The sequence below is a fragment of the Vipera berus genome (assembly GCF_964194415.1).
Source record: "Vipera berus genome assembly, chromosome: 1".
NCBI classification, from domain to species: Eukaryota; Metazoa; Chordata; class Lepidosauria; order Squamata; family Viperidae; genus Vipera; species Vipera berus.
Genome location: NC_138202.1, coordinates 183,869,783 through 183,882,281, shown reverse-complemented (window position 1 = coordinate 183,882,281; position 12,499 = coordinate 183,869,783). Strand labels below are relative to the sequence as shown.

General features: G+C 41.8%; 1 protein-coding gene across 1 annotated transcript in view; it reads left to right on the top strand.

Moving 5' to 3' along the window:
- Positions 1-12,499, top strand: part of ABCA12 (ATP binding cassette subfamily A member 12) — a gene marked incomplete at its 5' end in the record, with an annotated part of 277,161 nt that overhangs the window by 207,124 nt on the left and 57,538 nt on the right. The window contains 2 exons of the mRNA XM_081312657.1: positions 1,651-1,756; positions 6,151-6,205. Of these exons, the coding sequence (XP_081168783.1) occupies positions 1,651-1,756; positions 6,151-6,205 (161 nt within the window). The remainder of the gene's footprint in view (positions 1-1,650; positions 1,757-6,150; positions 6,206-12,499) is intronic.

Genomic DNA, 12,499 nt, shown 5'->3' with positions numbered 1-12,499 from the left:
GATGGTGCCATCAGTCATTGCTCAGATATGTCAAGCTGTCAGAAGTTATGTACACTTTATAGCTTATATAACTTCCATGAAATTTAATTGCATGACATCTAAGATGTCTAAATCAGAAGTGGTGCCATAGAAAATTGTGCCAAATGTGAAGATGCCAAAGAAGTACTGCTAGTGAAGTTCATGGAGCATGGTTCAACCATCAATTCAGAAGTCTACTGTGAAATGTTACAAAACTCAGCAAACCATCCATAACAAGTGTCGGGACATGCTGACTTCCGGTGTGGTGTTGGTTCATGATAATGCTTGCCCACACATCGCTAGACACACCCAAGAACTTTTGAAGCAGTTCCGTTGGGATGTTTTTGATCACACACAAACACCCCATACCCAGATTTGCCACTGAGCGACTACTATTAAGGAATTTCAAACCTTATAGAAAGTTATGACAAGTGTCTCAATCTGAATGGCGATTATGTCAAAAAAATAATGTAGTGTTGTAGTTTTCTAATATGTATAATAAAAGTTCTGTATCTGCGAGTGTCTGTCATTGATAACCAAACGGAGGTTTGTTTCCAAATTGCCTTTGTATATTCTGCTGTAGCAGGAAATCTAATTTGTGTCATATTAGCATTTGTGTAATAAAGGAACTTTTGTTTGTCAGTTTCTAATGTGCTGAGAAAACCTGTCAAGGCTAGAAAATTCATCTGACAATAATTGCTTCTAGTAGAAATGGACATTGACTCTTAACCTGAGGTTTCTTAGCAGAGTTAATTTTAAATGCCTTTTCTGTCTTCAGGTACTGTAGATAAAAGAGCTCTAGTTCTACTAAAACTGGAGTAGCATTTTGTGGACCTCCTTTCTAGCTTCTTGTTTGAGTTTTGAGAAAAACTATGTTTCAATTTTGCAAATATTTTTTTGGCTAATATAAATTTTATTTTGCTTCTACAAAAAAAAATAGACCAACAAACTCTAACATTGGAACTGTGGGTTGTAACTAGTATCACACAACTCTCGAACTTACTAACTGAACTTAGACAAGTCACTGTTCTCTTACTTTAGTTCTCCAAGGATTCACAATCTAGAGCAGGGGTGTCAAACGCAATTTCATTGAGGGCCGCATCAGCATTGCGGTTGCCCTCAGGGGGCCGGGTGGGCATGGCCTGGGTGGGCGTGGCCTACTGGGTGGGTGTGGCTAAAGTGCATATGGCCTACTGGGTGGGCATGGCCAGCTCTACATCGTTCGCATCAAGGGTGCCTGTGGGGGCCTGGGCAGGAGTGGGACAGATCTGAGGGTCTCTGGTAGAAGGAGGGTCTCTGGGCCAGGGCCAAGGCAGTGGGGGCCGTTCCCTCACTGTTTCCAGGATGGCTTCATGGGCCGCATGAAACCACTTCGCGGGCCAGATCTGGCCCCCGGGCCTTGTGTTTGACATGTCTGATCTAGAGGCTTGCAAATTTTTCAAAACCCCCTCTAACATGAACAAACAAACAAGCACTTTATTATTCTTAGTGTTGCTTTATGGAGTGGACCTGCAGATATATTCTGTCTCATTGTTCATCTGAATTCTAAGATTCACTGGCTACAAATTTATTCACAAAATTACAAATACATATATATTGTCTGTTATTTTTGTATCTAAAATTTAAATACAGGTTTGGTATAATCCGGAAGGATATCATAGCCTCCCAGCCTATCTTAACAGCTTGAATAACTTCATTCTCCATGCTCACTTACCACACGGAAACACCTCTGGATATGGTAGGTAACCACCTGCCACATAATTTTCAATTTCAAGATTTAAATACATTGAGACATGTGAAGTATTATGTTACTGTTCATCCCCCACTAAGAATGAATCTGCAAAACTGCAGAATAGTTAATCCACGTTTTATGCTTTCCAGGGCATCATTTATTCCTTTCTGAATTCTGCCATAGGTTGTTGAATAAAATGCAAATTGGTCTGCATTGCTTTAAGCTGAAAATCCTAAATGAAGCATTTTTTTAAAAAAAAGAATCTTAAATATACTCAACTAATAAAGGATGCTGAATATAATAAATTTGAAACAAAGGTTCTTGAAAGGCATTTTATTCCAATCAGCCCTTTAAAGTAGCCAATAGCTTATGTGTGCTTTGTCAAAAAGACTGTTCAGAAATTCTTAAAATGCCCAGATAAAGGTTTTATTATTTTATTGTTTTTAAAATAGGTAGTAACAATTAATACTCTATCATTGTGTTTCCTAATTTTAATCCCCAGTGCAACTTTAAGATTAGAATTAGGATAGAAACCAAGATCTAGACTGCAGCTTTAAAATATTAATTGAAATTAATGTTTACTCCAGTGGGAATGATATTGCTAACCAACAAGGATAACTCTGATGAGGAAGATCAACATCAGAGAAAAATTGGTTTTTTGAAGCAATTAAAAAAATGGGATAAAAAAGCAATAGCACTTGGACTTACCAAGTTTCTTCATAGTTTTACAGCCCTTTCTAAGTGGTTTACAGAGTCGGTAAATTGCCCCCAACAATCTGGCTACTCATTTTATTGACCTCAGAAAGATGGAAGGCTGAGTCAATCTTGAGCTGATGAGGATCGAACTCCTGGCAGTGAGCTGAATTAGTGTCAGGGCCCACTTCAATACCTCATCCCAAGAAAGTAGAACTCATAGAAGCAGTTTGTTCCAAAAGGAACTTTTATTAGGAGAAGTTGATAGCAGGCATGATAAACAGGATCTGAGGGTTTCCCGCTCCGATCAATAGGTTAAAGTGTCCCAAGCAAAACCCCACCCCATAGTTCATCTGGTCAGTTCAGATGGGCCAATCCCCAGGTGTTAAATCCGTTGAGGGGAAAAGGAGTTAACATCAGGCCGTCTCCAGGCTCCACCGATGTTTTGGCAGCTTTTCACACCTCCCCTTAGCACGGAAATAAACCAGTTGCCGGAGGTGCATTCCTTTCTTCTCCCCCCCCCCACCCTTTACTAGCTGACAACAAGGGGAGAGAAAGTTCACAGAAGAAATATGCAGATACAGTAAAGTGTTACATTGTAGCGATAGAGGAAGTCAAGGCAATAACCCACAAACATTCCCCTCCCCCCTCCAGGAGTATGGCAGAACCCAGGAAGAGAAGAGAGTGAAGTTTGGGTTAGGATGAAAGAGGAATGAAAAGGACTGGGTTAGGAGGAAAGAAAAGAGGACCATTAAGATAGTATCACTCTTGAAGGCCTTTACTATTACACCAACTAAAAAAGAAAAGGGGCAATAGTAGCTAGAGGCTCAGTAGCTATAAATAGAATATAAAAATAGAATAATTTCAAAATATTATTTTTACTATTTTTGATTAAGTTAATTTCACTCATTTTCAAACTTCCATTTTTGCAAGCAATGACCTCAGTATTTACAATACTGCTCTATTGTTGGTTTCTAGCTTTAAAACTGAGTAACGTGGTTAATGACCTAGTGTAATTTTCCAGATACAGGAAAAGGCAGTAACATTTATTTTACTGATTTAGGTTTTGTGGTAACATGTTGTATCAAAAATGGATTTGTAGAATGTTTGATAAGCTTCCCTAGATGGTATTTGGGGCTCAGCAGGGATAATTCTGACTGGAAGTAAAAGGTAGGTTTGTGAAAATCCATTTAGACATTTTGAATAACTATTTAATTATAAAAGGTCCTAAACTGAAAAATGCATTTATTGCTTTTCTATGTCTTTCTCACCCCTTCTTATTTTCCCAACAATTGCAATGAGAAATAAGAGAAGATGAAGTTGCTAGCTGCCCAGTATGCTTTATCACTGAATTGTGAATCCAGATGTCCGCATTCTGAGATTTTTAACATTCTCTAACTGCGTAATAAAAAATTATTTTTGTACAATAAAATGATTGTTAGCTTATTCTATCCCAGGACATGGACTTGCACCCAAGAGAGATGGATACATTGCCTCCATTTTAACTCTACTACTCTCTGGGCTTTTATTTCTTCCTGAGCTTTAACATATTTAATCTGACTCTTGACTCTAACATTCTACCAAAATTCTTCTTCCAGCTGTTTGACACCCTCTAGGTAAATGAGGAAATGATATCCTCCCACTGGCACTTTTTCCTCAAGGTTGAATCCAAAATGCAGTGAAGTACACAGAGTGGGATCTAACCAAAATAAAATAAAGACGGAGAGTTTATTTTTGGAAATTATGCTTTTTTAAAAATGGAGCCCAAATTTGCATTTGCATTTTCTTATGTCCTATCCCATTTTTGGCTCAGGCTGTACTCAGTCTACAATCTATTGCTATTCTAAGATTATCTGGTCTTTTAAATATAGTAATACCCATATACTGGGGACAAGAATGTTGCATATTATAGCAATAGAATAGCACTTAGACTTATATACTGCTCTATGGTACTTTACAGCACTCTCTGAGTGGTTTACAGTGTTTTCATATAGGACCCAACAATCTGGGTCCTCATTTTACCAACCTCAGAAGGACATCTGTCAACCGTCCCATTCATTCATACAGTGAAGAAAGACTCCTGGGCCTTTGTTTTGCCAAGACTATGCTTTACTGGAACTTAAATGGTTGCAGAAGAATAGGGAAGCTGATTCTGATGTTTTCTGCATGCAGACAAAGCAATTAACTTTGCCTTTTCCCTGGCCCTCCCCCCTGTTATCTACAAATGTCCAATTAGGTGCTGGTATATTGTTCAGGTTACAAGCATTCAGTTTCCCTGGCTTTTGTGCTTTGCACTTGGATGGGTGACCTTGGCTAGCAGATGTTCCTCATTCCTTGGCCAGCATGCTTTGGTTTGCAATGCTGCATTCTAACCACTGTGCCAGCACAGTTCCTGGCAACACAAGCCAACAAATTCTAAAAAATTGCATATGTGTAATAATGGCATCCTGGCTTCAGTCAACATGAATTCAGTCATATTGACCAAATTTAAGTTTAAATTTAATTTTTTTTTAAATTTAAATTTAAGTTTAACCCCATATGATTTTTTTTCTTATATAAATATTATTTGCTTCTATCTGACTGATTTTTCTTATTTTTTTCAATCTTTGATTTTCCATATATTGCCTCCTTCAGCATCTTCACATACTGTCCTCTTCAGTTCAACAAGTTCTGGCACCAACGTGCATGTTTTTATTAACTTCATTCTTACGTTTCCCTTTAATTTTAATCACTAAATATTTTTTAAAAAAATATCAGCCCAGCTATTTTATATTATCTTACAATAATGCCACATTTTCATGGTCTTTTATGTTAAACTCCTAGTTTTTCTCTGAGAGAGAGATAGGTGATTTCAAATTTTACAGAATAACAGTAACGGAATAGAAAGGGAACTTGGAGTTCTTCTAGTCCAACCCGCTGCTCAAACCTATATCCATATCATTGCAGACAAATGGCTGTCCAATTTCTTCTTAAAAACCTCCAGTGATGGAGCATTCACAACTTCTGGAGGTGTTTATTTGACAAATGAATAAATAAATATGTTTAATATCGATGCCTTTGGAAGTTCAGACTGATTTATGTAGAATTGCCAATGAATTTTCATTAGGCAGAGATAAAATTCAGAAATAGTTTGCACATAATTGTGGCATTATGAGTATAGGCCTAGATGGAGACATACTCTGCCATTGTTGTTCCCTTCTAACTGATGTTTGGAGTAATGCTGCTCTACCACTGAGGTTGATGAGGTGGAAATCAACATTTCTCAAGCTACACAGAGTCACTGTGTAAACATAAAACAGATGTCTTCAGCTCTCAAAACTGGGAAAAGAATGCCTTTGACTCAAAAGGGTAGGAGGAATATTTTGCATGGATTAATTATGCATTATATGAATAATTTTCTTTATTCTGTTCTAAATCTTTCTCCAATAAACTGAATTGGATAACCCTGATCATCTGATACTTGAAAAAAATTCCCCTCTCCATTTTCTCAGTCAAGATGATTTTATACATCTTGATCCCACTCATTCATTTTTTTTCTACACTAGGTTCTCAAATATTCTTTTTCTCAGCATTTGAGCTATAGATCATTTTAGCTGCCTTTTACCTTAATGGCAGAATATAAAACTGTTAAATCATTCAGTTTTTGAACTAGCACCTATATTCAATAATGAAATAAAGTCCCTAAATATATTTCCTTATTATTGCAGGCATTTCTGTTGTTGCTCATCCTTATCCTGGTGGAGAGAGTCAGGAACAAATCATGTAAGTTGTTAATTTTATCATTTTTTCTCCTTAATATAATCGTAGGAAAAGTAGACTGACTTTTGCATTACAGTTATTTTGAAGTATAATCTAGATTATATTATATGCATGTCAGTCATTGTGAATAGGAATTGCTTATGTTTTATACACTATGTTTTGAATTTATCATAAATATTGTCCCGAACAGTAGAACAAGAAGTTGCAAAGCGCTGGACAATATGTATATATTTAAATATTTATAAACTTCTGTATTTTATTATCTATTCATTATATCCATTATCTATTCATTAAAATCAAGATAAACAATTCAACAAAAAGCAAGTAAAATGACCTGATTAAAAATAGAATAGGAACTGAGCCAGGCATGCTGGCTGAGGAATTCTGGGAGTTGAAGTCCACAAGTCATAAAAGGGCCAAGTCTGAAGACCCCTGGCATAGATTGATAATCTGATTTCTACTTGGCAGCGAAATCTATTTTGTTAATAGCCTGGCCTCTAGGGAGGAAGAAATTCTATAACCAAAATGTCATAACCATGAAAGCCCATTATTGCATCGTCACATATAGGCAACTTTATGTTACATTCTGTAAAGTCACCACAAATACTGAACACACAGTGGCTCATGTGGTTAGGACACTGAGACAGAAAACAATTGAGGGTCAGCAGCAGTTCAAAATCCGAGAGCGAGCTGCATGACAGAATGAACTCACATCAATTTGTCCCAACTCCTGCTCACCTAGCAGTTTGAAAGCATGCAAGTGCAAGCAGATAAATAGGTACCATTCAGTGGGAAAAATAACAGGGACATAAAAGGAGCCCTTGTGGGTGCCCCCTGGGCAACAGTGATGTCACTGACTAATCCTTTCAACCCAGAAGCATTTTGATACGCAGTAGCAGCAGCCACAAACACTGAATTAGCAATACTGAAATTTCAGCTGGAAACCTGTGCATCAGGCAACTCAATATTTTGTTGCTCTGCATGACCATGAGGACTGACTGTGGTTACAAATATATAAGAATGAGTAGGTAAATTCACAAATAAAAAAATCCACACATAATTGATAGAATTTAGTTAAGAGGCAGCCCTATCAGCAGACCTTAGTACCTGGATGGGCAGAGGTATACCAAAAGTGGTAACCAAGAGAGGTGTTCACTCAAATAATCTATGTTTCCAACTATGTAAAGATTTAAACATCGTCACTACTAATGATTACATATATAGCAAGTGTATTTCTAGCCTGTGTATATAATATGTTTTTAAAGCAATGTTTGGGTAGTAATCTAGCTGCTATATTCAGCTCAAGCAATAACCTTCATAGCCCATGTTATGTATTGGGATAAGTTGCTTGTAAACTGTGTGTGTGTCTGTGTGTGTGTGTGTGCAACGGTTAACAGCCATTATGGGTAGCTCCAGACAGCTTGTCTCTGGAGCAGTTACTTGCATTTAAGGCGGGAAGTTACTGTTTAATCTCATTGGCTGCCAACTAGCAACAGACCAGATAAATAGAGCTGAGCAGCGTTTGGGGTTGCTTCTGTCTGTACTGAATAAATGAGTTGCTGTTTCACCATTCTGCCTCGTTAATGCCAGCATCTGAGCCTGGCAGGAACTACGTTCCCTCCCTCAGCCTGCCAGCCAACCATGCTGGAGACCACCACACCTTGAGGATCCATCCTAGGGCCAGCGCAGCAGCACAAGGCATTATGAGAGCAAGATAATGCACCATGGCCAAGGTTGGAAAATTGGCAGAATTCGACATGACTCATCCTGAGTGGTAGAGTTCCTACATCTCCCGGGTCAAGAATTATCTGTGTGCTAACCAGGTTAGCGAAGACGGCTTGAAGGCTGCTACACTTTTATGCATATGCATAAAATATAGCCGAGAACCTGGTAGCCCTGGCTACGCTCGGGTCAGTCGCCTACGCAGATCTCAAAAAGAAGCTCAAAGACCATTTTGAGCCACAACTCTCAGTAATTGCATGGCGGCATGCATTTCAGCAGTGGGAGCAGCAGCTAGGAGAGTCTGCCACTGAGTTCATAGCCACCCTACATCAGGCATCCTGGCTATGCAACTTTGCTGATCTTGAAGAAAGACTGCATGATTGGTTAGTCTGTGGACTGAGGAATCGAGACCTCGAACAGAAATTATTTGCTAAAGAGACTCTTACATTTCAAGATGCATTGATGGAGGTGTTGGCTGATAAAGCCGCTGGAGGAGCCGTCAAGGCCTTACAGCCTCCCAAGAACACCCCAAGCACAGAAACAGTCCACCACGAGGACACTGAAAGAACAGAAGACTCTGACATGGATCTTGAAGTCCAGCGGCTTCAGAAGAAGCCAGAGCAGAACCAGCGGCCAATTGAGAAGGCAGTTCACTTCACTCGATGTGCAGGCTGTGGAGGCCATCATAGGTGTTCAGAGTGCAGGTTCCGCACAGGATCGTGCCGGGCATGTGGCAAACAAGGCCCACATTGCTGCTGTCTGCAGAGGTCACCAGCAGGACATACCGCCAGAAGGAGTATTCAGGAAAGGTACCGGGGACCCCGGACAACACAGAGTCGGCTATTGCTCCAAGCAAAGGAGTGTATTCAGGACAGGTGCCCATCGCCCCCTTAAAGAGAAGCTTAGGCTAAAGGTCAAGCTTCTGGGAGTTCCATGTGGCATGGAACTGGACACTGGGTCAGCCCTATCTATAGTTTCCCAAGGAACTTTTAATCACATCTACAGTCACAGCGGCAAATGAGTAAAACTCAGGCCGTGTAACCTGTTGCTAACAGACTTCCAAAACTCCCATGTAGCTGTTAAAGGAGAAGCTACACTCAAGGTGCAGTTCAAGGGGTTTGAGGGTCCATTGGATGTCATGGTTGTCGAGGGCCATTGCACAAGCCTCATTGGCCTAGATTGGTTCGATGCCTTGGGCATCCAAGTAACTGGCATTCACAAAATGATAGCCGCAGACCTGTTCGCAGTTTGCCATGATTTTGCTGATGTGTTCAGCCCGAACTTAGGGAAATACAAGGGGACTCCAATTGCTCTCCATCTTGATCCTACCATAACCCCAATACAGATCAAGCCTCATCGGGTGCCTTTTGCCCTCAAGCCCAAAATCGATGCAGAGCTAGAGAAGCTGATGCAGCAGGGGGTGTTGCAGCCAGTAGATAGTGGGGTATGGGAGACCCCCATTTTCACGCCACTTAAGGCCAATGGAGAAGTGTGCATATGCACAGATTATAAGTGCACTATTAACAGAGCACTTCAACAACATGCATATCCAGTGCCTGTAGTGAGCCACATTTTGTTGTCACTACAGGAAGGTTGCATATTCACCAAATTAGATTTGGCACAAGCCTATCAGCAACTGCCCGTGGATGATGCCATGGCAGAAGCTCAAATCATTGTCACCCACAGGGGAGCTTTCAAGGTTAGGCGCTTACAGTTCGGGGTCAGTGTAGCCCCAGGGTTGTTTCAGGGAGTGATGGAGTGCCCACTCAAGAACATTCCAGGTGTGTGCCCCTACTTCGATGATGTCCTCATAGCTGGGGAGTCAGAGGAGATTTTGGCTGAATGGCTCAAAGCCATCCTTCAGCGTTTCCATGAAGCTGGGCTGAAGCTAAAAAGAGAAAAGTGTAAGATCGGGGTAGATTCAACAGAATTCCTCGGATTCCGCATAGATGCCGCAGGCATCCACCTGGCGGATTCCAAGCTCAAAGCAATCCAGAAGACTCCAAGCCTGAAGTCTAAGGGGGAGCTCCAGGCCTTTTTAGGACTTCTGAATTTTTATCATGCCTTTCTCCCACACAAGACTGCAGTGGCAGAGCCATTACACCGGCTCTTGGACAAAAAGGCAAAGTGGCAGTGGACGAATGTCCATGAGAAAAGCCTCTTGGCAGTCAAATCACTGCTGTTTGCAAATTCAGTATTCACCCATTTTCAGGAAAAGCTGCCTCTCTGCATTGCCTGTGATGCATCACCATACGGGGTAGGGGCTGTGTTGAGTTATTTGATGGCTAACGGGAGACAAGCTTCCATCACTTATTATTCTAGGACACTGTCTTCAGCAGAGCACAATTATGTGCAAATAGATAAAGAGGCACTGGCCATAGTGCCTTCCATCCTTCCGAGGTAGGTAAAATGAGGACCCAGATTGTTGGGGGCAATTAAGCTGACTTTGTAATAATGCCGCTGGGGTGTGTGTGTGAAAGCCCTATAATAAGCAGGCATATACATAGAATGAAGGCTACTGCTAAGCTTGTAAGCCGCCCTGAGTCTTCGGAGAAGGGCGGGATATAAATGGAATTAAAATAAATAAAATAAAAATAGTGGCCGGTATTAAGAAATTTCATGATTACTTGTATGGCCGTCACTTCATGGTCTTCACAGACCACAAGCCTCTTTTAGGGTTATTCACCATGAACAAACAGACACCTCAGGTCATATTTCCACAGATGTTGAGGTGGTCTATCTTTCTTGCTGCTTATAATTACAGTCTAATTCACAAACCTGGCAAAGAAATGGGCCATGCAGACGACCTCAGCAGGCTTCCCCTGCCACATTTAGAGCCAGACCCTGCTCCGGCTGCTTGCATCCTGGCTATCCAGGACTTGCCAGAATCTCCCGTCCATGCTAGGGATGTAGCTGCAGAAACAGCCGCTGACAAAATGCTAAGCCACGTTTTGAATTGGGTATACACAGGATGGCTTGAAAAGTGTCCGGGGCCAAACTTTCAGAGTTTTTTTCATGTGGAAGGATGAGCTTTCCAGTCATAAGGGGTGCATACTCTGGGGCAGTTGGGTCATAGTCCTGAGTTCTTTGAGATCCAGGAGTCTCTGCACAAGGGCCATCTGGGAATAGTCCTGATGAAGGCACTCATGAGGCCTTTGGTGGCCTGGGTTGGATAAAAATATTGAGGCTCAAGTTCATAGCTGCTTCACATGTCAGCAATCAAGGCCAGAAATGCCGCAAGCCCCTGTCCACCTATGGGAAGCCACACATACTCTGTGGTCAAGAATCCATGTTGACTTTGCCAGGCCCTTTCAGGGGCAACAATCTGAGGACCCAGATTGTTGGGGGCAATTAAGCTGACTTTGTAATAATGCCGCTTGGGGTGTGTGTGAAAGCCCTAACAAGCAGGCATATACATAGAATGAAGGCTACCGCTAAGCTTGTAAGCCGCCCTGAGTCTTCAGAGAAGGGCGGGATATAAATGTAATAAAAATAAATAAATAAATAAAAACTGTTCCTAGTGGTGCTGGACAGCCACTCTAAGTGGTTAGAGGTCACACTATTTCCAAATATGACTACTGCCAGGACCATCCAGGAACTGCACAGAATCTTTGCAACAGATGGGCTACCTGATGTGCTAGTCTTAGACAATGGGGCTCAGTTTACTGCTACAGAATTCCAGTCTTTCCTGAGGGCTAATCTGATAAGGCACACCACTTCGGCTCCCTTTCACCCAGCCTTGAATGGCCAAGTGGAACGTATGGTTCGTACGACCAAAGACTCTCTAAAAAAAATTGTAACTGGTGACTGGCAGCACAGATTAGCAGATTTCTTACTCTGCCAATGCACAATGCCTTGCACGGCAATGGGAAGGAGCCCTGCCGAACATAGATGGGGTCAGCGCTTAATTACTAAACTGGATCGACTGCATCCAGACAGAATCACCTGACACTGCACAGCCTAAAGTACCACGATGCTTGCAAGTTGGCAACTGGGTTTGGGCCTGGAACTATGGTCCTGGGGAACTGTGGGTGGTAGCAGTGGTTGTTAAGGTGACAGGGCCATTTTCTTTTGAAGTGGTCCTGGAAGATGGCAGAGTGATACGGTGACTTGTTGACCAGCTGCACCATAGGCTAGTGAACCAACCGCTGGCAGAAAACTTGTCTCAGAGCCAATCCCAGGGGCAATCTGACAATGCCCCTTCTGCAGAGCCTGCTTTTACTGTTGAGGCTCCCAGCCATGGAGAGGGAGAACTAGCGGCAGGCATTCCAACCGCGGTCGCACAGACAGCACCAATGGATTGGAACCGGCAACCAATTGCCTGCTCAACACAAACTGTACCACAAATGGACTTTGGCTCTGGTCTGCTGGAACAGGCCAGCCAAAGAGACTTGGAGTGATCTGAAGCAATTGGGTCTCAAGCTCCTGGTCCACTCAGCCTAGCCGGCGAGTGGGTAGACCGGGAAGTTCCAGCGGCTCCAAGGCACTTGGAGCAACAGCAAAAAACACCTACTTATTTAAAGGACTATGTACACTTTCTAAGATTTGCACCATCTAGGAGTAAGGGGTGTTATG